At 47.1% G+C, this 25,870-nt stretch overlaps 1 protein-coding gene across 3 annotated transcripts in view; it reads left to right on the top strand.

Annotated features, from left to right (window-relative positions):
* Window positions 1–25,018, top strand: part of Nav1 (neuron navigator 1) — a 251,977-nt gene extending 226,959 nt beyond the window's left edge. For 2 of the 3 annotated variants that reach the window (XM_051147472.1, XM_051147474.1), the window contains 19 exons: window positions 147–199; window positions 944–967; window positions 1,078–1,155; window positions 4,518–4,601; window positions 4,807–4,918; window positions 8,602–8,723; window positions 12,316–12,512; window positions 12,760–12,952; window positions 13,041–13,209; window positions 13,503–13,600; window positions 14,401–14,496; window positions 14,721–14,880; window positions 15,274–15,509; window positions 16,955–17,109; window positions 17,255–17,326; window positions 17,806–18,002; window positions 18,726–18,844; window positions 21,732–21,929; window positions 24,385–25,018. In XM_051147472.1, coding sequence (XP_051003429.1) covers window positions 147–199; window positions 944–967; window positions 1,078–1,155; window positions 4,518–4,601; window positions 4,807–4,918; window positions 8,602–8,723; window positions 12,316–12,512; window positions 12,760–12,952; window positions 13,041–13,209; window positions 13,503–13,600; window positions 14,401–14,496; window positions 14,721–14,880; window positions 15,274–15,509; window positions 16,955–17,109; window positions 17,255–17,326; window positions 17,806–18,002; window positions 18,726–18,844; window positions 21,732–21,929; window positions 24,385–24,480 — 2,459 coding nt within the window. In that variant the 3' untranslated portion in view covers window positions 24,481–25,018. The remainder of the gene's footprint in view (window positions 1–146; window positions 200–943; window positions 968–1,077; window positions 1,156–4,517; window positions 4,602–4,806; window positions 4,919–8,601; window positions 8,724–12,315; window positions 12,513–12,759; window positions 12,953–13,040; window positions 13,210–13,502; window positions 13,601–14,400; window positions 14,497–14,720; window positions 14,881–15,273; window positions 15,510–16,954; window positions 17,110–17,254; window positions 17,327–17,805; window positions 18,003–18,725; window positions 18,845–21,731; window positions 21,930–24,384) is intronic. The other variant, XM_051147473.1, reaches the window with a different exon arrangement.
* Window positions 25,019–25,870: the final 852 nt, after the last annotated feature.

Raw genomic sequence — 25,870 nt, 5'->3', positions numbered from 1 at the left:
GATACGAATGGGGTGCCCAGTGTTCTTTCTGTTTGCTCCAGATGCCCTCCAGAATCAGAGTCCAAACTCCTGCCTTAGGGCTCCTCCCAGGAACCTGTGGGCCCCAGAGCCTCCTGCTAACCTTCTGTGCTCTCCTTCTCTTTCAGTTCACGGCTCGGTGCTGTCTCTGGCCTCCAGTGCCTCTTCCACCTACTCCTCAGTAAGACCATTAATGCCCCTTCCTCTTCAGCCCCTGTCCCCTTCCATTCCACACTCCCTCAGCTCTCCTTGGTTGGGTAACTGGATGGAGATAGAAAACTACTGTCTCTGTGCTCCACTTGGTGGGCCTGGGAGTTGGGATGTGGGGGGAGGAGGCACCTAGAGCTTGGAGTGCTCAGATGAGAGTCTTGGGTCCTCTGTATTCCTCCTGGCCTCTCCACCACCTCCCAAGCTACCCTGGTGTTCTTTTTCCCTCGCCTTGGAAAAGCGAGGATCTCTTTGTGCTAGCACCCTTTCCTTAGCATGGGAAGTGGGGAGTATTTCTGGTACCCTAGATGAATAGCGTCCCAAGACTCTAGAGACCCAGCAATGTGTAGAATTGGCATCTGCTGTTAGGGGAAACCACTCATGGCAGCCTTTGGCTCTTAGGCTTGTTTTGACCATAATTCTTTACTCCTTCAAGTTGCTAACACTCAAGGTTTGTTTTCAGGCCAATAAGCCTCATTCTCTATTCTTCCTGACAGTACCAAGGTTAGCTAAAGATAAGCACAGAGTGAGGCCTCTTATTTAAACCCGAGTGTGGTATTTCTGAGGAGCCAGGGCCAAGAGAGAGGGGACTGCCTCTCCGCATTTGTCAGTCACGCTTCTTCCTCTCTCCGCCCTGACGCTCGGGCCTGGCTTCTGCACCTCCATAGTAACCACCCGCTTTCTCTCTCTTTCTCTCCTCCCGTGCCCACTTCTTCAGGCCGAGGAGAGGATGCAGTCTGAGGTAGGGTACAAACCCTTTGTCTCTGCTTGTTAACACCAGCGCGCACTCTGTTTTCCTTCTAAATAATCTATGTCTGCCATCAGTAGTTTGTCTTTCTCTTCCCTTTACAGCAAATTCGGAAGCTTCGCAGGGAGCTGGAGTCATCCCAGGAAAAAGTGGCCACCCTGACATCTCAGCTTTCTGCCAACGTGAGTACCTGAAGCAGGGTAAGGCCTGGCTCTAGTTAAACCCAGACAGTGTGGGAAAGTGGTCCAACAGGGTCTGTCCTGGGCTTAGCCCTCCAGGGAGTAGATTTTATTCACAGCTCTCCAACAGAAGATTTGGGGCTGTCCATCTCTTGTTCCAAGCCTTCGTTAAGAACCATTTTCCTTCCTACTTTAATTAATTGGTATGGATGAGTTGGCATCTGGTAACCTTTGACCTTCCTAAAGAAAACAGAGACCAGTGGTTCTGCAGGGAGACAGAAACAACCTTGCCGTTGGCCATGGACAAAAATAGCAATGCATTTTAATTACTGAGCCCTTGGATCCTTTTCTGCTGCCCTAGGGAGTGTTTATCTCTTCATCGATGCCACATAACTGAGCATACACAGAACTGGTTATTAGAATTCTGTCTGGTGTCCATGAGGCCAGCTCAAAGCCCAACTCCCATCCTATGTGGTTCCCAGTTGGCACTGCCTTGGGCAGCTGGCAGAACCAATCTGAGCTTTACCTTTAGACCCAACAGTCTTCGATTCTGCATTTAACCTACCCTCTGTACGTCCTTTTAGAGTGCCTTCCTGAAGGCCTTAGTTTTTCTGTTCTGAGAGATGGGGAGAAATGCAGCTTCCTCATCCAACTCCACTGTGGCCAGTTCCTCCACTGTGGCCAAACTGCAAGCAGAGAACATAAGAGCCATTTTCTTCTAAAATTGTAAACAACAGCTGAGCCGGGTCTCCAGGAGCTTTCCAAGTGTTTGTGCAAAAAAAAAAAAAAAAAAAAAAAAAGTCTGTAATTTCCTCAGAGCTTTCTGGTCTTCTCTCTTCCCTTCCTCCCTGGGGAACTTAGCTGCCAAGACTGAGGCCTGTCCCTTAGCATCAGGTAGAATGTCCACCAAGATCTTGCATATTTCCAATGTATTTTAGCAAGAGCTCCTTTACCATGTGAGTCATTGTCTTTATTCTTTTTCCCTGAATTCTCAGTTCATGAGTCCTGTACTGACTGGTTTGCTTGAAGCTCATATGAGGCTTCAAACCAAGAGAACCAAAAGAATTATAACAGAAACAAGAACAGTCCTGTACCACGCCCATCGAGGCCTAGGTCATGTCCTGCACACCCTAGGAGATTCATGTCTGGGAGATGTGGAAGGGGAGAGGCGCCAGGGAGGCGGAGAATGTTATTATGCCTGATTCACTTACACTGCAATCTGTCAGCCATCGTGCTGTCAAGGCTGGGATCATTCCAGAAAATGAATTTAGAGGGCGATTTTTCTTAGAACAGGAAGTTCCATTTGGCTAAGGGAAAACAAACTGAACACCCAGATCTGGTGAGTTCTGAAGCTGGAGTCAGATTTTGGCCAAGGGTCAGAGCCCTTCCCTCAAGCAGGAGATGGGATGCCAGGTCCCAGAGCTTGCCTCGGGATGCCTGATGTCGAACCAGACCTATGCCATGTCAAATGGAACATCCAAGTTGCTGAAGGTGACATGCCCTGGCCAGGAAGAGACCCTGATCACTGTATTACCTCCAGTGCTAAACCCTCTGCAGAAGGACCACTTGGCCTAAAGTCCTACAAGCACCCTAATCTGAGGTTGGGATTGGAGTAAGGTTCCGTGAAGGAAAAAAAGAGAGAGGAGAGAAAGCTCAAGTCCCCAGATGAGGAGATAACCATACAGAAGTGTGTGACGAGGCCTGGGGCTCTCCAGGCTCTTGTGTAGATTTTTCAGGAACTCTTAAGATGCCTACTGACAGTGTATGATGGTATAGCTAGAAGTAATTAAGAAGAGTGAGATTGAGAAAACAGAAGATGGGGGCTGGAGAGATGACTCAGTGGTTAAAAGCACTGCTTGCTATTCCGGAGGCCCCGAATTAAATTCTCAGCACTCACATAGTGACTATCTGTAACTTCAGTCCTAGAGGACCCAGCACCCTCTTCTGGCCCCATCAGGCATACACATGGTACATAGGTATATATGTAGGCAAAACACCCACAAACAAAACATTTAATTTTTTTTTTTTTTTAAGCAGAAGGTGAGAGTTGAGCCTGAGAGAGCAATCTTGAAAAAGGCCTGTTTGAAATAGTGAGTTCGAGGCCAGCCTGAGTAAGTTAGTGAAATCTTCTCTCAAAATTGTGGGTGGGGGGGTGGGGGGGGGGGGGAGGGAAGACAGAAGAGGAAGAAAGATGCTCAGATCATGGCTTCTGTTTATCAGGGAGTCCAGGACTCAACAGATTTACAGAAAGTGAGTATGGAAGATAACTGCCTCTGGCCTTGTAGGTCCCAAGGGCACGGGTGAAGTTTGACTTGGTGGTCAGAAAGGACAAATTACAGAGTCACAGGACAGTGAGAGTCTTGCATGCATCACAAGGACCGTGCACAAGTGGCCTGCCCGAAGCTCTCTGCTTCTTGCTACACTCGTGGTTTGTTACAGTGCTTTCACTGCAGGCTGCTTGTCCATCCTTCAGTGGTCCTGTTCCTGCTCCTGTACTTCATTCCCTTCACTTTTCCTACACCCCTTGGAGCCAGCTGCCTATCTGGAGATCAAACCTCTGGGTATCTTTTCTGCAGCCTACATACCAGAGATCCAGCTCTGTGCTCCACTAGAGGCTAGAGTTCCCACAGCATCCAACACCCTTTCCAATGTAGACCTGACACCTAGTGGCCAAAGTGGAGAATGCCCTGAAGTGGTCCGCACTAGCGCAGGTTTCCTTCCAGCCCAGTCAGGAGGAACAAGGCATTACTTCCAAAGCCAGGATGAGGTAAGAACAGAGATAAACCAAATAGGTCCTACTAAGAGATCATTTGGTACCAGGAGAGCTGGCCCTATGTGGTGGAGTGAAGGCTAAACCGTTAAGACTAAATCCAGAGGCTGTTGCCCTCCCATCAAACCATCCACCCACCTCCCACATCAAACAAGGAGAGACTTTACCACAGCTGGTAGGTGGTAGGAACTAGATCTCAAGCTCCCAAGAGGCTCCAGAAGCCTGCCCTACCCTCCGCTCTCTGTTATTCAAGAAGCTGGTTCTCTCCAGAAAACCTGTTTGAGTCTACCTTGTCCACCCAGGGAAATCAATACTTTTGTCTGTTTGTTTTTGGTTTTTCGAGACAAGGTTTCTCTGTGTTAGCCTTGGCTGTCCTGGGCTTGCTTTGTAGACCCCGCTGGCCTCCCTGAGTGCTGTGATTACAGGCGTGCGCCACCACATCCAGCTGGAAATCGCTACTTTAAACCCACTGAGAGTTTTATTAGCGTCGGTCAGCTCTGAGACACAGAAAACTCTGTGAAATTACTCCTGTGTCAGCGGTGTCCTCTCCCACAGCCGCCAGTGCCTTAAGTTCTTTTTTGTTTGTTTGCATCAGGCTAACCTAGTGGCTGCTTTTGAGCAGAGCCTGGTGAATATGACATCCCGCCTGCGACACCTGGCAGAGACGGCTGAGGAGAAGGTGAGAGGCCCCTGGGTGGTGGATTCTGAACATACTAGCCTGTCACCCTGATTCTCAGCCTGCCTGCCTGCCAGTACAGGGATCCATGTTCGTCCCTTCCAATTCCTTGGCCTTTTCTAGTGAGAGCAGTAGAACCCTGTGCCTGGTCCACTGTAAATATTCCTGCTGAGCATCTAACTAATGACATGGCCGTCATTTCTCTTAGGACACTGAGCTGTTGGATTTGCGAGAAACTATAGACTTTCTGAAGAAGAAGAATTCTGAGGCCCAGGCAGTCATTCAGGGAGCACTGAATGCCTCAGAAGCCACACCCAAAGGTAGGATCTTAGCCAGAGAGCGAATGGGGGTTGAAGAAGACCCGGGATGGGTGAAAGCAAGATCATTATAAGGGCCACACATGCCAGCTCTTCAGTGAGGAGTGTCTGGAGCGTGACCCATAACCCCTGAGGATGAGGGCAAGCAGAGGAAACCTGATCTCCACAGGCCTGCTACCCTCTCCTCAGCCTTTAGACCAGAGCCAAAGACCAACCAAAGGTCGTCTGAACATGGCTTCATCTTGGAGCCCCAATTAGCCTAGAACTCAAAATTGCATTGCTGCCTTTGTCTCCCAAGTGTTGCGATCATAGGTGTGTGCCACCAGGCCCAGCTAGAAATTCTTCCTTTTTACTTGTTGTTTATTTGTTGGTTTGGTTTGGTTTTTTGAGACAGGGTTTCTCTGGGTATCCCTGGCTGTCCTGGGACTTGCTCTGTAAACGAGGCTGGCCTCAGACTCACAGAGAATTAAAGGCATGTGCCACCATTGCCCAGCCTGTTGTTTTTTTTTTTTTTTTAAAGGTTTTTTTTTTTTAACAAGTACATATCATATGTTGAATATATTTCCCCTCTATGCTCTTCTTTTCCTTTTCCCAGTCCTCATCCTTTCTGTTACTCCCCCTTATCCCCCGGACACTCTCAGTCCTACCTCTATGTCACTTACATACACGTGTGATTCTGTGTAGCCATGTGTAGCCGTATAAAATCGAAGCACAAATGAGAGAACGTGTGATACTTTTCTTTCCGAGGTTGGCTAAATAAATAAATAAATAAATAAATAAATAAATAAATAAATAACTCTTAAATAAAGGCAGTTTTAAAATACATGATTTGACTTGATCATCACTTCTCTGCCCCAAGGAGGATTCCACCCACATTTTAAATGAGATGGCTGAAACTATGGCGGTCCACTGGGGCTCTGTGCAAGTTGGCCTTGGTACTCAGCAATCACTAGTGCTGATTCGCTGACCAGAGGTGCAGCTTGGCAGTAGAGTGCTTGGCCAGCATCCAGAAAGCCCTGAGCTCCAATCCCAACACAAAACAACAAACGCTTTACATCTTCCAGCCCCATGGAACAACTTGGTGGGCTTCTTATTTATCCAGTCATTTTTGTTTGACAGGGGTGGGGGAGGGGAGGTTGAGACAGGGTTTCTCTGTGTAGCCCTGTGGCTGACCTGGAACTCACTCTGTAGACCAGGACAGCCTTAAACTCAGAGATCCTCCTGTCTCTGCCTCCCAAATACTGGGATTAAAGGCATGCGCCACCACTGCCCAGCCCACAGTCATTCTCCCACCATATTTTTCTTCTCGTCCCTCTGCTGACCTCTATGATGGATAGTGGATATAGCCTTTAATGCCTTACATGAGAAACTGAGCATCTTCAAGTGAAACGCCATTATAATTCCCCAGCCTGTCAATCCGATCTTTATTTATTTTCTCCCATTTTGTTGAAAGGAGCTATCTCCTGTGGACAAGACTAACCTCTAATCTACAGCTTTGAAATGCACCCCCTAGAACACACACACGCACATGCACACACACGCACACACACAGATACTCATACACACACATGCACACATAGACACATACACACACACACACATTTTAAATCTAGATTTTATATATGGAAGTAAGTCATATTTTTCCTGCCATATGGTGGACACTTCTCGAAGCATTTTACTTACATTCACCTACTCCAGATGACAACCTAATGAAGCATATTTTATGAGGAGAATAAGACAGAGAAAATAGCCAGGACTACAAGAGAAACCCTGTCTTGAAAAACGAGAGAGACAGACAGACAGACTGATAGACTGACAGACAGAGAGAGAGAGAGAAAGCTGGGCCTGGTGGCGCATGCCTTTAATCCCAGTACTCCGGAGGCAGAGGCAGGTGGGTCTCTGTGAGTTTGAGGCCAGCCTGGTCTACAGAGTGACTCCAGGACAACCAGGCGTACACACATATAAACCCTGTCTCAAACAACAAAACAAACAAAAGACAGAGAAAATAATTTGATTCAAAGCCACAGGTGATCCATCTGGAATATTCACCTGTTTCCAACTTCCCAAGTGAACTTTGCTCCTGAGATAACACATTTTCTAAATGAATCAATTATGACTTTCTGCTGGAAATGGTCACAGTAACCTTAGTTCATGTTGATCAAGAAGCATAATCGTAGGGAGGACTTCCAGAAGCTTCGCTAGAGCAAGTGCTTAAACAGTAATACCTAGGTGTGTCTTATTTACAAACAGACAATATGTTTGCACTCAGGTTGCAAGAAGTATTTTCTACCTTTCACAAATTTATGATGCTGCAAACATTTCTTTGCACTCTATCCCTTCTACAGACCTGAGGATTGAACCCAGCACCTTACAAATGGTAGGCAAGCCCTCTACCACCAAGCCATCTCGTCTAGCCCTCTTTTGTTATTGAAAGTATCTTAGACATAATTTTTAACTTAATAGATGGATTTGCAACTATTGAAAGCTCCCTATCCTCATCAAATACATGTTACTTTTTTTTTTCTTCTAACTTTTGGTGTGAAGGGGCTTGAACCCAGGGCATCTGCACGTGCCTTTCTTTGGCCCTAAATGCCTTTCGCAGTGTTCCTATCTGAAATATCTCTGCTCCTTCAGTGTATAAACATCTCCTCTGTTGGTCCTTTTTATTTCACTCCCCATATTTTTTAAAAAAGAGTGGTTCATTTTTCTTGCTATTACAAGCCTCGGAGAACTGAAATTTTCCGCCTATCAGATGACAGAGTGAAACTCCTTCAGGTTAAATGCAACTTACAAGGCTGCTTATACTTGACCTTGAGCCAAAAGGCAACCAAGTATTGCTGAAGAGTCATAAAAATATGATAGGGCATGGGCCTAGAGCACTGCTACCCAGTCTGGGTTACAGAGTCAGCTATAGGTCAACATGTGCTATGAGACCCTGTCTCAAAACAAAACAAACAATAAAAACAGGTGTGGTGGCTTATACATGTAATCCCAGCAATTGGTAGGCAAGGCAGGAGGACTGTCACAAGTTTAAGACCAACCTAGTGAACATATGAGTTTATGCTAAAACACACACACACACACACACACACACACACGTTATGTCTGCATAAGCATCCAGGACCAGCTTTGGTTAAATCCTTTTCACAACTAGTCAATGTGAGTTCATTACTAAATCCTTCTATTTCTCATACTAAACTGGGGCTGCTTTTGTCGTGGTTTTGCTTTTGGACGGGGGGGGGGGGGGGGACGGGGGGGGGGTCTTGCTGTATAGCCCAGGCTAGCCCAGAACTCAAAATCCTGCAGCCTCTCAAATGCTAGGCATCACTATGCCCAACTTGAACTATGAGCTTCCTGAGACTAAGACTTGGGTTTTTTTTTGTTTTGTTTTGTTTTGTTGGTTTGTTCTTTCTTTCTTCTTTCCTTTTTTTTTTTTTTTTTTTCCTTTAGCGTGTTCTTCTGTGTTGAAGCATGACTGTAACTCTAAATGTCCATTGAATGGATGATCCACCACCAAATGAGTAGCGTGTACCTAGAAACTGGGTTCTCACACACACACACACACACACACACACACACACACACACACACACACACATCCTTATCTGCAGCAGCTAGATCCTCCTTCAGCCTCACATCTTCTCTAAATCTACCTGTGTGTTCTTCCCACTTGCACTGGCCAACAGAGCTCCGGATCAAGAGGCAGAATTCCTCAGATAGCATCTCCAGCCTCAACAGCATCACCAGCCATTCCAGCATCGGCAGCAGCAAGGACGCTGATGCCAAAAAGAAGAAGAAGAAGAGCTGGGTAGGTGAAGGCTTGGGAGCTGGCCGGTGGTAACTTACCCCAGTGCAGCGATCTGGTCCTTTCAGGATCAACCAAGAGATGGTCCCTTCTAATAAGGTGTCTGTGTGACAGTCTGCTGGGAACAAAATCTGCTGCTAAGTTTCCATTCCTTCAACTGTTGTCTACTCCCCCAGCAATCCCCACCACCACCACCACTCTCCTGCAGCCTTTATACATGTCTGCTTTCCTGGGGATCTACTTACTGATGAAGTTAAATGAATTTGGCCACAGAAGGAGCTGAGGAAATATCCAGGGGAGGGGCGGGAGATGATGTGTGGGAGAATTTCTAAGCCAAGCGGTTCATTCTAGATGCTCCTGGGGGCCGTTGCCTTAGTTTGGGAAAGGTGGCCATAGAACTTTCATCTCACTCCAAGTCTTGCCTTTGGCTCGTCCAGAGGTGGGGTTTGTTATGTGTGTTGTCCCCCATAACTCTAAACTGGCCTTGGATGAGCTTTCTAACATCATTGGGCAGGTGTAGGGCACTGTCTGACTGACTGAAAGGGGGATCTGACCCAGAGTGAGCCGTCTTGTCCCTGTCCCCTGCTGAGGAGGGCTGAGCACAGACCTTCACCTAGTGCAGACAGGAGCCAGCTGTGTGAAAACAGAACAAAACAAAAACAACAACAGCTGTGTGAAATGCATGATTAGTGTTGTTGCTGCTTCTTTCTTTTCATTTTTTTTCTTTTATTTCCTTCAAAATGCTGACCTCAAATCCCTATTTTTTTCCAGGTTTATGAGGTAAGAGACTCGGTTCCTCTTCCGTTATTTTTTCTTTCCCTTTCCACGCCTTCCCTATTTCCAGAGCAAGTACCCTCTCTTTAAAAAAAAAAAAAAAAAAGCCACTCACAACCCCAACTGCCCTCTAGTTCCTAACTCACTCCACTGCATGGTCCATCCCACGCTGCCCCTCATGAGGACAGAGGAGTGGTCTGCTTAAGGGTCAAATGGGAAATCCTAACAAAATCCAAATCTATTGCCTGCCATCTTCCCCTCTTCCAAAATTGGCCTATTCTAGAAAGCAGACACGTTGAGCTCCTGTTACCCAGAAAATGAGCCTTTTTATTTTTGTCCCATTCACCACAGAAGCCTAAAGTGGAAGGGAATTCATGGGAGAAGGCTGTCTGGAGTGCAGTTTCCAGAGGCCTGTTCATTTTGGGCTTAACCTAAAATCTTAGCTTTAGGATAATGTGAACAGGTGAGGGATTTATTTCATCCAGGGTAGGAAGTACTTGTCACCCTAAAGGCCATCATGGAGCTTCCAAGGACATTTTAGGGACTAGAATACATCCCAGCACAAGGGGGACTGGGACAGGAGGAACACCGTGAGTTCAGTGTCAGCCTGGGCTACGTAGTGAATTCCAGGCCTGAGTTAGACCCACATAAAGGTGGAAGGACACACACACACACACACACACACACACACACACTGTAGCAGGTGCACACAGATGGAGAGGCCAGGTGGCCGTCAGAATCTGCATAATTATTTGAAGATATTTATTTATTTATTATGTATACAGTGTTCTTCCTGCATGTACACCTGTAGGCCAGAAGAGGGCATCAGATCCCATTACAGATGGTTGTAAAATGGTGGTTGCTTGGAACTGAGCTCAGGAAGAGCAGGTGGTGCTCTTAACCACTAAGCCATCTCTCCAGCCCTGAATCTGTGTATTTAAAAGTAGCATTTCCCAAAGTGCAGCTCACCAACCCACTGGGATGCTCCTTTAAAAGGTGATACCTCTGAGGAACACTGCGGTCTTTACTTGGCATATCTGCACTAGCAAAGTTCTAAGATGCCCCCCCCACCCTTCCTTAGCAAAGAGCCCTGTTTCTCTCAGCTTAATACATGGGATGAGCCGCTAAGAACAGAGCCATTGACTCCCCGCAGAACACTGATGTTCACACAGAGCACTACTGTCACCGTGTAAGGACCGCAGAGGGCTGACTGTGAGCACAGGATCTCTCTAGAGAGGGAAGGAGACAGAGACAAGGGTGACTCCTGTGACAGAGAGAGAGGTGTGGAGAAAACACCACCTGGATTGAAAATCAGGAAACCTTGGTATCTTCCTTAGGATATGCAATGTCGAGTCGGTCATCTCTCGCCTTTCAGTTTTAACACTTCATCTCTACAGATGGCTGAGCTTCGTGGTACTTCAAGCCCTGGTTGCCCCATAATAGTACATCTTAGCCAACTGCACACATGCTCTTGCCTATGCGCCCCACAAGTCAGCTCTGTCCTCATGTTTTACCTAGAAGTTTCACACACACCATGTCCTAGCTCCATAAGCTCCCAGGAGACTTCAGACGTGTTCTAAGAAAGACGCCTTGAAGGGTCATACTCAGTTTCCTCCCCTCTGCCCTTTCTCACTTACTATTCCAAAGATCTGGCTGATTTTTGTCACTACAACCTTTGACCCCTCCTTTACTCTCTGTCTCTTGCTGCCATCCCATGTCTGTGTCTGTGTGTATGTGTGTGTGTGTGTGCATGCTGTATGGAAGCATGTGAACGGTTTGTGGGTCACATCCCTATCACCCAAAAGTTATCAACACCAGAATCAAACAAGCTGTGGTCAGATGATAGCGCTCCATGTAGCCAAAGGATGGCTGGATGATAGTTCTTACTCAAGGACATTTGGCATATAAGCAGTGCTGACAGGTGGGCATGGGGATAAACATCTGCAATCCTGGCACTCGGGAGGTAGAGGCAGGAGGATCCAGAGTTCAAGATCACCCACTGCTACATACTGGGTTCAAGGCTAGCCTGGTCTACATGTGACCCAGTCTTTTTTTTTTTTTTTAATATTTATTTATTATGTACACAGTGCTCTGACTGCATGTACACCTGCAGGCCAGAAGAGCGCATCAAATCACATTATAGATGGTTGTGAGCCACCATGTGGTTGCTGGGAATTGAACTCAGGTCCTCTGAAAGAGCAGTCAGTGCTCTTAACCTCTGAGCCATCTCCAGCCCCCAGACTTAAAAGGAGAAAAGAAAAGAAGAAGAGGAAAAGAGCTCTCTTATTTGGTTTTTTAAACCACTATGCCATGTGCTGAGAACAAGAAATAATAAATGAAACTTGATATCTCGGTTCCGCTTCCTTCTCTTGATCTTCACAGAGCCATATTGTCAGTTTCTGATTAATTTGTGAGGAGATTAATAGATTCTTGTATAATGAAGTGGCATCCGAAGACCCACAGAGAGTGAGGTTCTAGAACAATCAGATAATGGAGGAGGTGCAATTGGACTGTTGAGAGGTGTGCCATGTGGCATCTGGGGGAGTTTTTGGGTTGGTTCGTTTCGTTTTTTACTGTCATGAGGGACACAGTCCCCTCCATGGACTCAACCAGCCCATACCAGCAGCAAACCAAAAGACCCTATTCTTTCTCTCCGTCCTGATTTCTAGACAGCTCCCTCTGTCCATATGCCACCTCACAGAGTGGGTGTAATTACAAGTAAATCCTCTGCCTCCACATCCCAGCCCCAGCCCTAAGGCTGTCCTCCCCATCCCAGCGTAGAGCCTTAACGTCCCTCTCGCCACCATCTGCTCTCTTCCAGCTTCGGAGTTCCTTCAACAAAGCCTTCAGTATTAAAAAGGGCCCCAAGTCAGCCTCCTCCTACTCCGATATTGAGGAGATTGCCACACCTGACTCCTCAGCCCCGTCCTCCCCCAAACTGCAGCATGGCTCCACGGAGACTGCATCCCCCTCCATCAAGTCCTCCAACTCATCCTCTGTGGGCGCAGAGGTCACCGAGTAAGTACTCGCTCCCGGCTACCCTGGTAAACCGCTGGCTGGTGTTCGCGGTAAGCCCACAGACCCTGACAAATGCCACCATACTGCTGGCCTTTCCATGGGCGTGGGAGAGCCATGGAGGACCCTTCCTGACATACCAATTGGGGGCCTGTAAGCAGAGGAAGACAGGACTATGGGCCAGTCGTGTCAGCATCCCCCACTACCCAGTGCTTCTCTGGGATCCAGGCTGACTTCTGCTTCCTTACAGGGCCCCTGCTCATCCAGCCCCCCACACTAGACTGTTCCAAGCCAATGAGGAGGAGGAGCCAGAGAAGAAGGAAGTATCGGAACTGCGCTCTGAACTCTGGGAGAAGGAGATGAAGCTTACTGATATCCGGCTGGAGGCCCTCAACTCGGCCCACCAGCTGGACCAGCTTCGGGAGACCATGCACAATATGCAGGTCAGTGTCTGGGCAGAGCGGCAGGAGGAGAGAGCCGGGCCTGATGTCCACACCACGCTGCCACCCGGCCTGTCTCTTCTGCCCACAGTTGGAGGTGGACCTGCTGAAAGCAGAGAATGACCGGCTGAAGGTTGCCCCTGGCCCCTCCTCGGGCTCCACACCAGGGCAGGTCCCTGGGTCATCTGCTCTGTCATCCCCTCGCCGTTCCCTGGGCCTTGCACTCAGCCATCCCTTCAGCCCCAGTCTCACAGATACAGGTACCTGCTTGAAAAGAGCCTGTGTGGGTAGAAAGAGAAAGGGCTCGTTCACATTCCTTCCACCTGCACTGTGACATCCTTGAACCAAGAGGTAATGGTGTTGAAGTCAAGAAGATTCTGATGTCAGTAAACACTAGCAGTTGTTATGGTCCTTAGCTCTCCGCCCTTTTCAGATGAGGCGCCCATCTCTTTTCTGTCATAAATAAGCAATCATTATCTGGGAAGGAAAATAGCCGCAAACTTGAAGCAAGGCTGAGTCCTTTAAACCAATTAGTCTCTTTCAATCCCCACAGATCTATCACCCATGGATGGCATCAGCACCTGTGGTCCAAAGGAAGAAGTGACCCTTCGGGTGGTGGTGCGGATGCCACCCCAGCACATCATCAAAGGGGTAAGGGACTCCAGGGAGGGCCAGTGGAGGAACCAGCATGCTATAGATGGTGCCAGGTTTGCACTGGTCCAAAAACAACACGTGTTTAGTAGAACACCTTACGCTTTGAGTTTCCATCTGTTCCTGGGCTAGCACTATGCAGTATGAACACACTCTGAAGACCCCGGATGGTGACCGTGAGCCACAGCTCCCAGCCAGCGACACAACCATGAGAGTAAACAGCAAATGCTCTCATAACTTCAGTGTGCAGAATGCACTTTGGTTGTTTTTTTGGGAGGGGGTTTATTCGTTTTTTTGGTTTTGTTTTTGTTTTTTTAAGACAGGGTTTCTCTGTGTAGCCTTGGCTGTCCTGGACTCGCTTTGTAGACCAGGCTGGCCTCAAACTCACAGAGATCCACCTGCGTCTGCCTCCTTGGAGTGCTGGGATTACAGGCGTGCGCCATAGCTCCGAGCTCTGAATGCACTTTGGACTCACAGTATCTTAACTCATAATGGTTTTGTCATGTGTCATGGGGTTGGGGAGAGGAGAATGGAGTGTCATGTAGCTCATACTGAGCTTGAGCTCACTGTGGAGCAGAGGATAACCAAAGATTCTGATCCTCCTGCCTCTGCACCCCTCTTTTGGGGGTTGCTGACACATAAAGTAGAGGAGCACCTGTACTGCCACACTTGGGCAAGAAAGCAAGGGCTCTGAATAGTCACAGAGCTAGAGAACTCAGCCCCTGAGGCTTTCCAGGATCTCCCGTTCTAGCGCCATCTTTGTTCAGGCCCGCGTGCTTCCTTCCGCCTTGGCCTTACAGGACTTGAAGCAGCAGGAGTTCTTCTTGGGATGCAGCAAGGTCAGCGGCAAGGTGGACTGGAAGATGCTGGACGAAGCCGTGTTCCAAGTGTTCCAGGTAAAGTGGTCCTCACACTCACGAAGGTTGCTCATCAGCCACCCAGACACTGGGACTCTAGGAACCTTTTGTGCTTTATTGAGGAAGGCAAAATAGGAAAGTGTGCACCCACCCTATCCCCCCATACACCTCCTTTTGTTGCCTATATTTGTTCTTTCTTGTGGCTTTAATGTCCATAGCTATGTCTTCCCAGTGCCGTCATGATCTCCCTGTTCTCCCACCAGGACTACATTTCTAAAATGGACCCAGCTTCCACCCTGGGACTAAGCACCGAGTCCATACATGGCTACAGCCTTAGCCACGTGAAGCGAGTGTTGGATGCAGAGCCCCCGGAGGTGCCTCCTTGCCGCCGAGGTGTCAATAACATTTCAGTGTCCCTCAAAGGTCAGTCTTCGTCTCTTGGGGTGAGGTAGGGAGGGTAGCACGGAGGCAGGGAGAGGATCGCCAAGTAACGCATCATACATTCACGCAACAAGAAATTACTGAGAAGCTCCCATGTGAACCCGCTTAAGTAACACAGGAAATACAAAAGATGAGTAAGACCCGGTCTGCTGTTTTTGCCAAACTTGGGCTTCTTCCTCTAGCCGGTCTCCTCTAGCTCAGAGTGTATCCCTAAAAATGAGGTCCAGGGGTGGGGTGAGGGGACTCCTCTGGAACTGTAAGACAAGTGGCTCTGACTTTCTTCGGTGGGCCCCTAGGTGATGAAGAATAGGCTCTCTGGGTCTCTTGCGATCCTCAGGACTGGTAAAGACTCGTTCTCTCTGGGGTGGGGCGCAGGTCTGAAGGAGAAGTGCGTCGACAGCCTGGTGTTCGAGACGCTCATCCCCAAGCCCATGATGCAACACTACATAAGCCTTCTGCTCAAGCACCGGCGCCTTGTGCTCTCCGGCCCCAGTGGTACCGGCAAGACCTATTTGACCAATCGGCTGGCCGAGTATCTGGTTGAGCGCTCGGGCCGCGAGGTCACCGATGGCATCGTCAGCACTTTCAACATGCACCAGCAGTCTTGCAAGGTGGCTGCCTCCCGAGACCTCCTACCAGTCCGTGCAGGCCCCAGCCTCCCCCAAGCCTTTCCCTGGCCCCTTCCTGCCCCTCATTCTCTTCCCTTTCCGCAGCTCTCTGCCTTGCTCTATCCCCTATCTGCAGTGGTTTCCCCCCATCCTTCCTTCTTATAATCCCCTTTCTTGTCATCTCTTCTTCTCTCCTCTCCTTCTCTCCTCTCCTTTCTTTTTTTCCAGGCAGTCTTGCTATGTAGCCCAGGCTGGCCTTGAACCAGCAGTCCTCCCACCATCCTCTCCCTGCCCAGGTCGTGTGTGTAGTGTTGAGCTTTAAGCGTAAGGCCTCACACATGCTAGCAAGCACTCTATAGCTGAGCTACACCCCCAAGTTCTCTTTTACTTTTTTTACTTTGAGGCAGAGTCTCCCTAAGTTTCCTAGGCTGGCCCGAACTTGCAATCCTCCTGCCTCAATCCAGGTTACAGGCTGTGCCACCAGCCCCAGCTTGCTCTTAGCTTCTTTTACTCTCACCTCCACCTCAGTTCCTTTAGCTGACCAACAGTGAACTGTCGAAGCCTCTCTTCCTCCACACCCTGCCAATGCTGTCTGTCATATCCGTTCTCTCTTATCTCCTTCCCGCTCCCTTGCTTTTCAGCCCATCCCATGGGCTACAGCAAGGAGGTGTTCAGAATTAAATATTACATGTCATCCAGCCAGGGAGGTACCCTGAGTGTACTCTAAATTTGGAATAGTGTAAGTGTTGGCTCTCCCAAGCTTAGGAGGTGATGGTATCAACTCAATGAAAAGCTATTTCAAAACCTTTTTTGGGGGGGGGGGTATTTAAGATTGCTGCTTACAGCTGGGCGTGGTGGCACACGCCTTTAATCCCAGCACTTGGGAGGCAGAGGCAGGCGGATCTCTGTGAGTTCAAGGTCAGCCTGGTCTACAAAGCGAGTCCAGGACAGCCAAGGCTTCACAGAGAAACCCTGTCTTGAAAAACCAAAAAATAAAAAATAAATTTAAAAAAAAATTGCTGCTTTTGGGGCTGGAGAGATGGCTCAGCGGTTAAGAACACTGTCTGCTCTTCCAGAGGTCCTGAGTTCAATTCCCAGCAACCACATGGTGACTCACAGTCATCTATAATGGGATCTGATGCCCTCCTCTGGCCTGCAGCTATGCGTGCAGACAGAGCACTCATACATTTAATAATTAAAAAAAAAAAAAAGTTGTTCCTTAAAAGGGGTTGCCTGAAAAAGGTGAGGGATTTAGGTCAGTGGTAGAGTGTGCTTGCCTAGCATGTACAAAGCCCTGGGTTCAATCCCCAGCACGCAGATGGCCAGATAGAGGGACCAGGGGCCACCCAGGAAAAAACGAAACCAACAAAGCTTCTCCAAAATTCTCTTGCAAAGATTCTTCAGATGCCACCTCCTGAGTGCTGACCGAGTGTCTTCATTTATTCCAGGATCTGCAACTATACCTCTCCAACCTGGCCAACCAGATAGACCGGGAAACAGGAATTGGGGATGTGCCCTTGGTGATCCTACTGGATGACCTGAGTGAAGCAGGCTCCATCAGTGAGCTGGTCAACGGGGCCCTCACCTGCAAGTATCACAAATGGTAAGCTGGGTCCAGGACCGTTTACCACAGCGGGAACAGGGAGATAAACGTAGCCCTGTCCAGCCTATGGGCTTCCCATTGCGCACACGACAGACAGTGGTTGCTAAGGCAGATCTAAGTCATCTTTGTCCCTTTTTTCCCACAGTCCCTATATTATAGGTACCACCAACCAGCCTGTAAAAATGACACCCAACCATGGCTTGCACTTGAGCTTCAGGTAAGAACCGTGTCCCTTCATGAACCTTCGGACCTCACCCAGGGGTCTGTAAACAGCAATAATTAAATCTGAACTTGCAGGCAGAGGTGCAGTTTGTAGCAGCAAAGAGGAGGCAGAAATGCTCAGGCTGGGGAAACGTAGGTGTTTTTGCGTGTCAGGTACAGAATAGAAAAGGAGGACTTTGAAGAAAGGGAAGGACTAAAGGACTGGGAGAAACCCTGGCCGGCTGCCGTACTTAGGGCATTTCTCCTGGTCACTCTGTGAGGCCAGGTAGTCACTTGAGGTCGGAGTTGAAAGTCAGCTCTGCCCACCCAGAGCTACTGCCTCATTGTCGTCATCACGTCCTGTCCCTCGAGAAGAAGCCAAGGGGGTGATGACTGGAGATGACAGGCAGGAAGAGGGCCAGACTGGCAAGGGATGGACCCTGGCAGTGTCCCCACTGACACTCTGACCCTGTTCTTCCTATCCCCCGGTGGCAGGATGCTGACCTTCTCCAACAACGTGGAGCCAGCCAATGGCTTTCTGGTCCGTTACCTGCGGAGGAAGTTGGTAGAGTCAGACAGTGACATCAATGCTAACAAGGAAGAGCTGCTTCGGGTGCTGGACTGGGTGCCCAAGCTGTGGTACCACCTCCACACCTTCCTTGAGAAGCACAGCACCTCGGACTTCCTCATTGGTACTGGGGTCCAGCTTCACCCCCTGGGGGCTGGAGGCATTTCCCTTCTTATATCTCATCCCCCCCTGCACCCCCCCCCTCCCGCTCCCGGAGGGAGGCGCTCTTTGCTTACTGGAGTCAAACCACTTAAGTATTTTATAAGCCTTCCCAACACAGACAGAGCTATGAATTGGATACTGCCTTCAGACATCAGAAAGCTAGGCATAGTGGAGTGCATCTGCGGTTCTAGGTATTTAGGAGGCTGAGGCAGGAGAATTGCTTGAACCCACTACAAATTCAAGGGCAGCCTGAGCAACGTATTGGAATCGCCCCTGATCTTAAAAAAACAGATAGATAGGTTAATTGGTTAATTGGGCAAAATAAATGTGCTGTGGGCATAGCTCAGTGGTAGAGCGCTTATTTAACATGTACAAGGCCCTAGGTTAAAAAAAAAAAAAAATAGAGCTACCCTCCCCCCTCATTTTGTCCTCACAATGGCAAAAGGGAGAGAAGGCATGCTGGGAGGCTTGCCCTCCTCCTAGTCTCGCTTCCGCCTTGTAAGCGTCATTGAGCTGCCAGATAGTCGGCACCGGCCCACCGCCACTCTTGAACACCTTCAGATTTCCTCTAACGCTCTGGATGTCACACCTCTCTCTATGCCTGCCTTGTCCTAAGGAGTAAAAGAAGCAGGGCAGGGCAGATCAAGGTCCTCGGGCTTCTTCATGGCTGCATCATTTTCCCTAGGCCCTTGCTTCTTTTTGTCCTGTCCCATTGGCATTGAGGACTTCCGGACCTGGTTCATTGACCTGTGGAACAACTCCATCATTCCCTATCTACAGGAAGGAGCCAAGGACGGCATCAAGGTGAGCCATACCCTCTGCCTCAGGCTTCTCACCTTGTCACCTGCCCATTGATCAACCTCCCCAGGCTCCCTTCATGGTCTCTCCAGCCTCTGATTACCACTTTGCTTAAGTATCTATGAGATTGATTTGTATATTCCATATAGGACTGTGACCGTATGATGCTTATCTCTCTCTGTGTGTGGCTTATTTCCACGCTTGCATCCATGCTGCTGCAAAGGCCAAGATTTCAGGGTTTTTTGTTTTTTTTTTTTAATGACTGAATCCTATCCCCACTGTGTATGTAGAACAGATTTTCTTTTTATCCCATCCTCAGTTGGTAGACCCCTGGGTAATTTCCATCACTTGGCCATGTCCGTGCTGCACTGACGTGGGAGCAGAGATGCATGGCTCTTCAGCATCCTGACCTCAGTTTTTCTGAACATATACCTAGTAAGAAGATGGCTGAATCATATAGTCATTCTATTTTAAATCTTCTGAGAAATCTTTGTACTGTTTTCCACCGTGGACATACTAGTTTACACTGCTACCGCTAGTGTGCAAGGGTTCTATTTTCTCCACATTTGTTCTCTATGCTCTTTTGGGGAGTCACCATTCTTACTAGGGGGAGCTCTGAACTAATTTTGGTTTTGACTGGCACTACCCTAGTGATTGGTAATGCGGAGTACATTGAAATTACCTCTTGCTCTTTGTGTGTCTTCTCTCAAGAAATGGCTATTTAGAGCATGACGTGAAGTTAGGTAAATTTTATTACCTGGAATGAGTGCATGACAGTCACTGATGTCCATTCTAGCACTAGCACACTGTGACTCAATGACAGGTCCTTATCAGTGATGTATCACCCCTAAAGGTAATTTTACTGAGATAGATATTTAGGATGATAATATTAAATCTCTAAAGGTGTTTTTCTATCAAACCAATACCATAAATCATTATTTTCTTTATAAATGTGTGGTAATTTAAGGAAAAATTTGCAGTATTATTAATATGTTAACATTATATATTAATAATGTCTAGGGAGCTGGCCATTGGGGGTGGAGATAATGTCTAGCCAGGTGGCAGTGGTGCACACCTTTGCTCTCAGCACTCGGGCGGCAGAGGTAGGCCGATCTCTGAATTCAAGGCTAACCTGGTCTACAGAGTAAGCTCCAGGACAGCCAGGGATAGACAGAAAAACCTTGTCTCAAAACAAAAATAAAACAAACAAAAAGGAGGATAATATATATGTATATATATCCTCAAAAAAATTCTTAAATAATAAAAGACTAAAGTAAAAGAAAATTTCCCTGTAAAAAAATAATTACAGGGTTGTAAGATTTGGCTTCAGTGTAACCTAGACATCCATCATGGATGAATGAATTATAAAGACGTGGCATACATACAGTGCAGTGTGGGTACATCAGACGTAAGTCAGATGACCCTACAGAACATTGTATTAAGTGAAATACGCCAGGGATAAAAAATTAATAACAACACATGCTCTCACTTACGTGTGGAGTTTACAGAAGTGGAACACACACAGGCAGGGACTGGGTGGTTGCCAGGGATGTGGTGGTTGAGTAGATGTCAGCCAAAGGATACAAACTTTCATGCAGACAGGAAATAAGTTCAGGAAGTATATTGTGCAACATGGCAACTGTGGTCACTAACAGGATGCTTGAAAAGAAAAATATATGTAAGTGTTCTCACCACAGAAAGATGTGATTTCATATGCATAAGTCATTAGCTTGATTTAACCATTCCACAATTGATACATGTTTTTAAATAGGCTGTGCTGTACAAATGTATACTTTTTTTTTTTTTTTTTAACAGCTAGATTAAGGAGCCACCCAAACCCTTGCCCAGTCTCACGTCTATGCATGTCAGTGAGCATCTGTACAGTTCGAGTGGCTATGCTAAAGCCGTGGGGCTTCACCTAGGACTTGGCACTTTGAATATGAAATACATTTTTATTCACTTATCCACCACATGCACAAAAAGCAGCAGCAGCTATGACAGAGTTGAGACTAGAAACACACATAGCTTTGCATCCTCTCATGACTCATGCGTCCTCTGCCTGCATTATATCCTTCCTCATGCTCATCTTTAATGCCATTTTTATTTTTAAATAAAAATAAATATAGGACTAGTAATATAGCTCAGTGATAGATCACTTGTCTACTATACTCAAGTTTCTAGTCTGAATTCTTAGATCCAAAATTTGTAGTAAATAGTCAGTCAGTTAGTTAGTTAATCTAAGCCCTGGTGTGTCACATGTCTAACTCTAGCATTTGGATAGGTGGATAAGGTGGAAGTGTCACAAATTTGTGGTCAGCCTATACTATATACATAGTGAAAGAAACTTAACTAATTAAAAACTACTGTAAAGCTTTAACTGGGCATGCTGTGAGTGGTTGTAATGTCAGGAAGCTGGGGGAGGATTGCTGTGAATTTGAGGCCAGCCTGGACTACATAGCAAGCACCTGATCAGCCAAGACCACATAGTGATAAATGATGTAAAAGAAAATTAGCTAGGCATTGTGGTAGCACACGCCTTTAATCCCAGTGTTTTGTGGTTGGGAGGCAGAGACAGGTGTTCTCTACGAGTTCAAGGCCAGCCTGGTCTCTACGTAATAAATTCCAGACTAGCAAGAGCTACATAGTGAGCCTCTGTCTCTAAACAAACTCTTATGACAATATGCTAAATTATCCTCAATTATTCTGGCAATTTATACCAACTTATTTTCTTTGATGGGAAGTTCAGCTACATAGATCAAAACCTCAAGTCTTTATGCTTGAGGAAGTATCTATTTCTAGGCTCTGTTTGTTTTGTTTTGTGCAACAAAGAAGAAACAACAAGTAAACTTCTAATCTGCTGTCATCCCTCTTGCTCACATTTTTTCTTCTCCAGGTTCATGGGCAGAAAGCTGCCTGGGAAGATCCAGTGGAGTGGGTCCGGGACACTCTCCCCTGGCCGTCAGCCCAACAAGACCAGTCGAAACTATACCACCTGCCCCCACCTTCTGTGGGCCCTCACAGCATTGCCTCACCTCCAGAGGATAGGACAGTCAAAGACAGCACCCCAAGCTCCCTGGACTCAGACCCTCTGGTGAGTAAATGTCATAGAGTATTACAGGGCTGAATTTATATACTCTTCATGCACGTGTTGATGGGACCCAGGCATTGAAGAGTTTCAGCAAAGCCAGGACCAGAATGAGGCCAGCAAGAACTCTGAGCATCAGGACCTTGGGCTACAATGATCTCATGCCTGCATCCTAGCTGCAGCTAAATAACACATCCAGGAAAACGTATTCTAGCCAAAGCCCAAGTTTCAGGCAGTCTGTGTAGTCATACAGACCCAAGAAGGGCTGGAGAGGTGGCTCAGCAGTTACAAGCACCTGCTGCTCTTCCAGAGGACCCAAATTCAGTTTCCAGCACCCATCTATCTAAGCTTCGAACTCCAGCTTCAAGGTGGATCTGACACATCTGACCTATATGGCCACTGTGTTCATGTGGACATACCTACATGCAGACACACATAATACATACACAGACATAATTAAAGAATAATAATAGGGGCTGGAGAGATGGCTCAGTGGTTAAGAACACCACCTGCTCTTCCAAAGGTCCTGAGTTCAATTCCCAACAACCACGTGGTGGGTCACAACCATCTGTAATGTGATGTGATTCCCTCTTCTGGCCTGCGGGTGTGCATGCAGGCAGAACACTGTATACATAATAATAAATAAATAAATCTAAAAAAATAATAATAATAAAAATATCAACTAAAGAAATAGCACAATAGGACATGTTAGCACTTCCTACTTCTGCCTCTTCTCTAATATTATTCTGAGATTGCATCAGCTAACATGTAAAATGTATACTAGGGGAAAATACTTGCAAAAGTACAGCTGAAAAAATAGTATCTTAAATATATAAGATTAAAAGAAGATTTTGGAGCTGGAAAAATGGCTCAGTGGGTAAAAGAATTTGTCACACAAAGCTGACAACCAGTTTCAGGAGAGAACTGACTCCCAAAATTGACTTCCACATGCATGCCATGGCACACAAGTCACCTGCATGTATGCGCACGTGTACACACACACACACACACACACACACACACACACACACACCAATAAAGAAATATATGAAGAAGTATTTGCCTAGAGGAAATTATAAGTGACTGATAAAAACATAGGATCTGCAACCTATTAAATTAGGGAGTTACTCTTTTACATTGACAACAGGCAGAGTGACTGGAACATAGACTTTTTTTTTTTTTTTTTGAGACAGCATTTCTCTGTGTAGCCTTGGCTGTCCTGGGCTCCCCTTGTAGACCAAGTTGTCCTCAAACTCACAGCAATCCACCTGCCTCTGCCTCCCAAGTGCTGCGATTAAAGGCGTGCACCACCACCCCCGGTCTGAGCATAGACTTTTCATATTCTAATGAGGAGATAGCTATCCATTATTAAAACCACATTAGAGGGGGGCTGGAGAGATGGCTCAGAGGTTAAGAGCACTGACTGCTCTTCCAGAGGTCCTGAGTTCAACTCCCAGCAACCACATGGTGGCTCACAGCCATCTGTAATGTGATCTATCCTACAGCTGTACATGCAGGCAGAGCACTGTATGCATAATAAAAAACAAAACAAAACAAAACACATTAGAGGGTAATTCAGCAGAACAGGATGAAATTTAACACATACACATCATTTGGTCTTACCATTGCACCTTTCCTGTAGGGAATAATTCCAATTGAGTCATGATGTATTTTTATTTAAAATTTGACTTCGTAAACCAGGTGTGGTGGCGCTCGCCTTTAATCCCAGCACTCGGGAGGCAGAGGCAGGCAGATCACTGTGAGTTTGAGGCCAACCTAGTCTACAAAGTGAGTCCAGGAATGCCAAGGCTATACACAGAGAAACCCTGTCTCGAAAAAGCAAACAAACAAACAAACAAATTTGACTTTGTTGAAAACAGCTGTTCTCTATGTCACTTTTTAATTGGACACTTTTTAATTGGAAGACTAATTAATAACAGTGATAGAAGGGGGGGAAATGGCAGCAGTTTGAATAGCACCAACCAGGCTTACTTAGCTAAAGTCTGAGCTATAAAATGGAAGAGAAGGGGAGTACACTGAGGTGGTAGACTTGATCCAGGCTCTGGGGTTAGCACAGAGTCTAGCTGTTGGGGTGTAATCTACAGCAAGAGAATTCCAAGAGTCTAGGGCAGATTGCCACACTTCTCCCATCATTCCCGGTATAAGCTGGTATGCATGAACCTCGTCATTCCCTAGAGTGCTTCTTGAAACAAAGGAAGTGTTGCTCTTTGGTGACTTCCATGCCCATGGCCCATGACACCTTGTACAGCAAAGGTGTCCCAAGTGACAGCTTATGTGCATAGGTTTACATTAGGGTTGAAGCATGTTCTTAGTCACACCAGGGATCAGACCCATAATGCGGGTTTTGTGGGGGCCGGTTGGTTGGTTTGGTTTTTGGTTTCCCTGTAGGCAGGACCCAGCATCCCCTCGCGTGTTCACTCATCTCTTTGCCTCATTTTAGATGGCCATGCTGCTGAAACTTCAAGAAGCTGCCAACTATATTGAGTCACCAGATCGAGAGACTATCCTGGACCCCAACCTCCAGGCGACACTCTGAGGGTCCAGAGGTCACCGTCACCCTGGACAGCAGAAGGCTGGCTTCAGCGTCATTAGCTCTCCTCTCCTATCTTCTTTCGAGGCTCTGGCTCCTCACCAGCCTCACCAGGAGAGCAGGAGGGAAGAAGAGGGCAAGAGGAGGACGGGGTCTTGGTGCTGAACCTTTGAGAACTTCCTAGTAGGGATTGGAGGGGTGGAGTTTGGGAACTCGTGCCCCCTTAAATACATTTACTGGCCTCCTCTCATGACTTTGGAGAAAAGATGAGTCTGGGTCTTTTCTCCAATTTTTGTTTCATCTATAAACTCCTGGGCTTTCTGGGGAGGGATTCGGAAGACATCAAAAACAAAACAACTGCAGTAATTCCTAGCTGGTCCTCATGAGCACCTCTGAGACAGTCACGTTCGGGGAATCTATAGGAGGCAGACTTTCTTGCAAACCCTTGCCGATTCTATCACCACTGCCAACAATCCTCCCCCGGAGATCTGGCCAGAGCCCAGAAAACAAAGCATGTGGTTTAACAAACAAACAAACAAACAAAGTGTAAGTCAGCCTGTAGAGACAATGGAAAAGATGAAGCTGGAGAAGAGGGGACCCAGTTGCCAAGATGGAAAGAGCTGCCAGATCTTGCCTTCTGGATGACAATAGGGGACATTGACAAGACGGCTGCCAATCTAAGATGTCACCAAGCCACAAAAGTAGCATCACAGCCTTCAGAGAAAGACTATGAGCTGCCTTTCTGCCCTCTAATTGAACATGCATAAAAGTCAATAAACCCTACTTTTTCATTTTTCATTTTTAAACTTTAACTTTTTTTTTTTCCCCTTCCATTTACCTATTTATTTGCCCCCTCTCTCCAGTTTTCTCACGTCAATGAGATATTTGGGTTTTTCTATCCAGGGGATAGTTTCGCTTTCCAAGTAGGTTTTTTTTGGGCGTGGGGGGAGAATTTAATTCCATGCTATTGGTACAAGTTAGACACCTGCCATGCCACTATCTCTGGCTTCCTTGGGGCTTATATGAGACAAGAAACATTGGCTCAGAATAGTAGGAAAAAAAAAATCTGTTTCTTTGACTTTCCTTTTGAGAAAGCACATGTTCTACCCAGAAGCTTACCGCCCTCTACTCTGAGCTTCATCGTGGACTGGAGGAAAACCAAAATACTGGACACACCCGCCTGTCTTACGGCCTGCCAGGGCCCTCACTGCACTATTGGATGGTAGCCACTTTGCCTAACTGAATCCAGATGCCCTAGCTAGCCCTTACTATTTGTTTTGACAGGTGAATAGTCGCTTATAAGAGACTGAACAACCATGTGAGCTGTTTTGGGTCAGAACAGAAGGCTCAAGGAGCTTCCCTTGGTGGTCAATATTTGCCTTCCAAAGAGATCCAC

This window comes from Acomys russatus, chromosome 6 (genome assembly GCF_903995435.1).
Source record: "Acomys russatus chromosome 6, mAcoRus1.1, whole genome shotgun sequence".
Lineage (NCBI taxonomy): Eukaryota > Metazoa > Chordata > Mammalia > Rodentia > Muridae > Acomys > Acomys russatus.
Note: the sequence above shows the minus strand (reverse complement) of the source record. Positions and strands in the feature narration are given on the sequence as shown.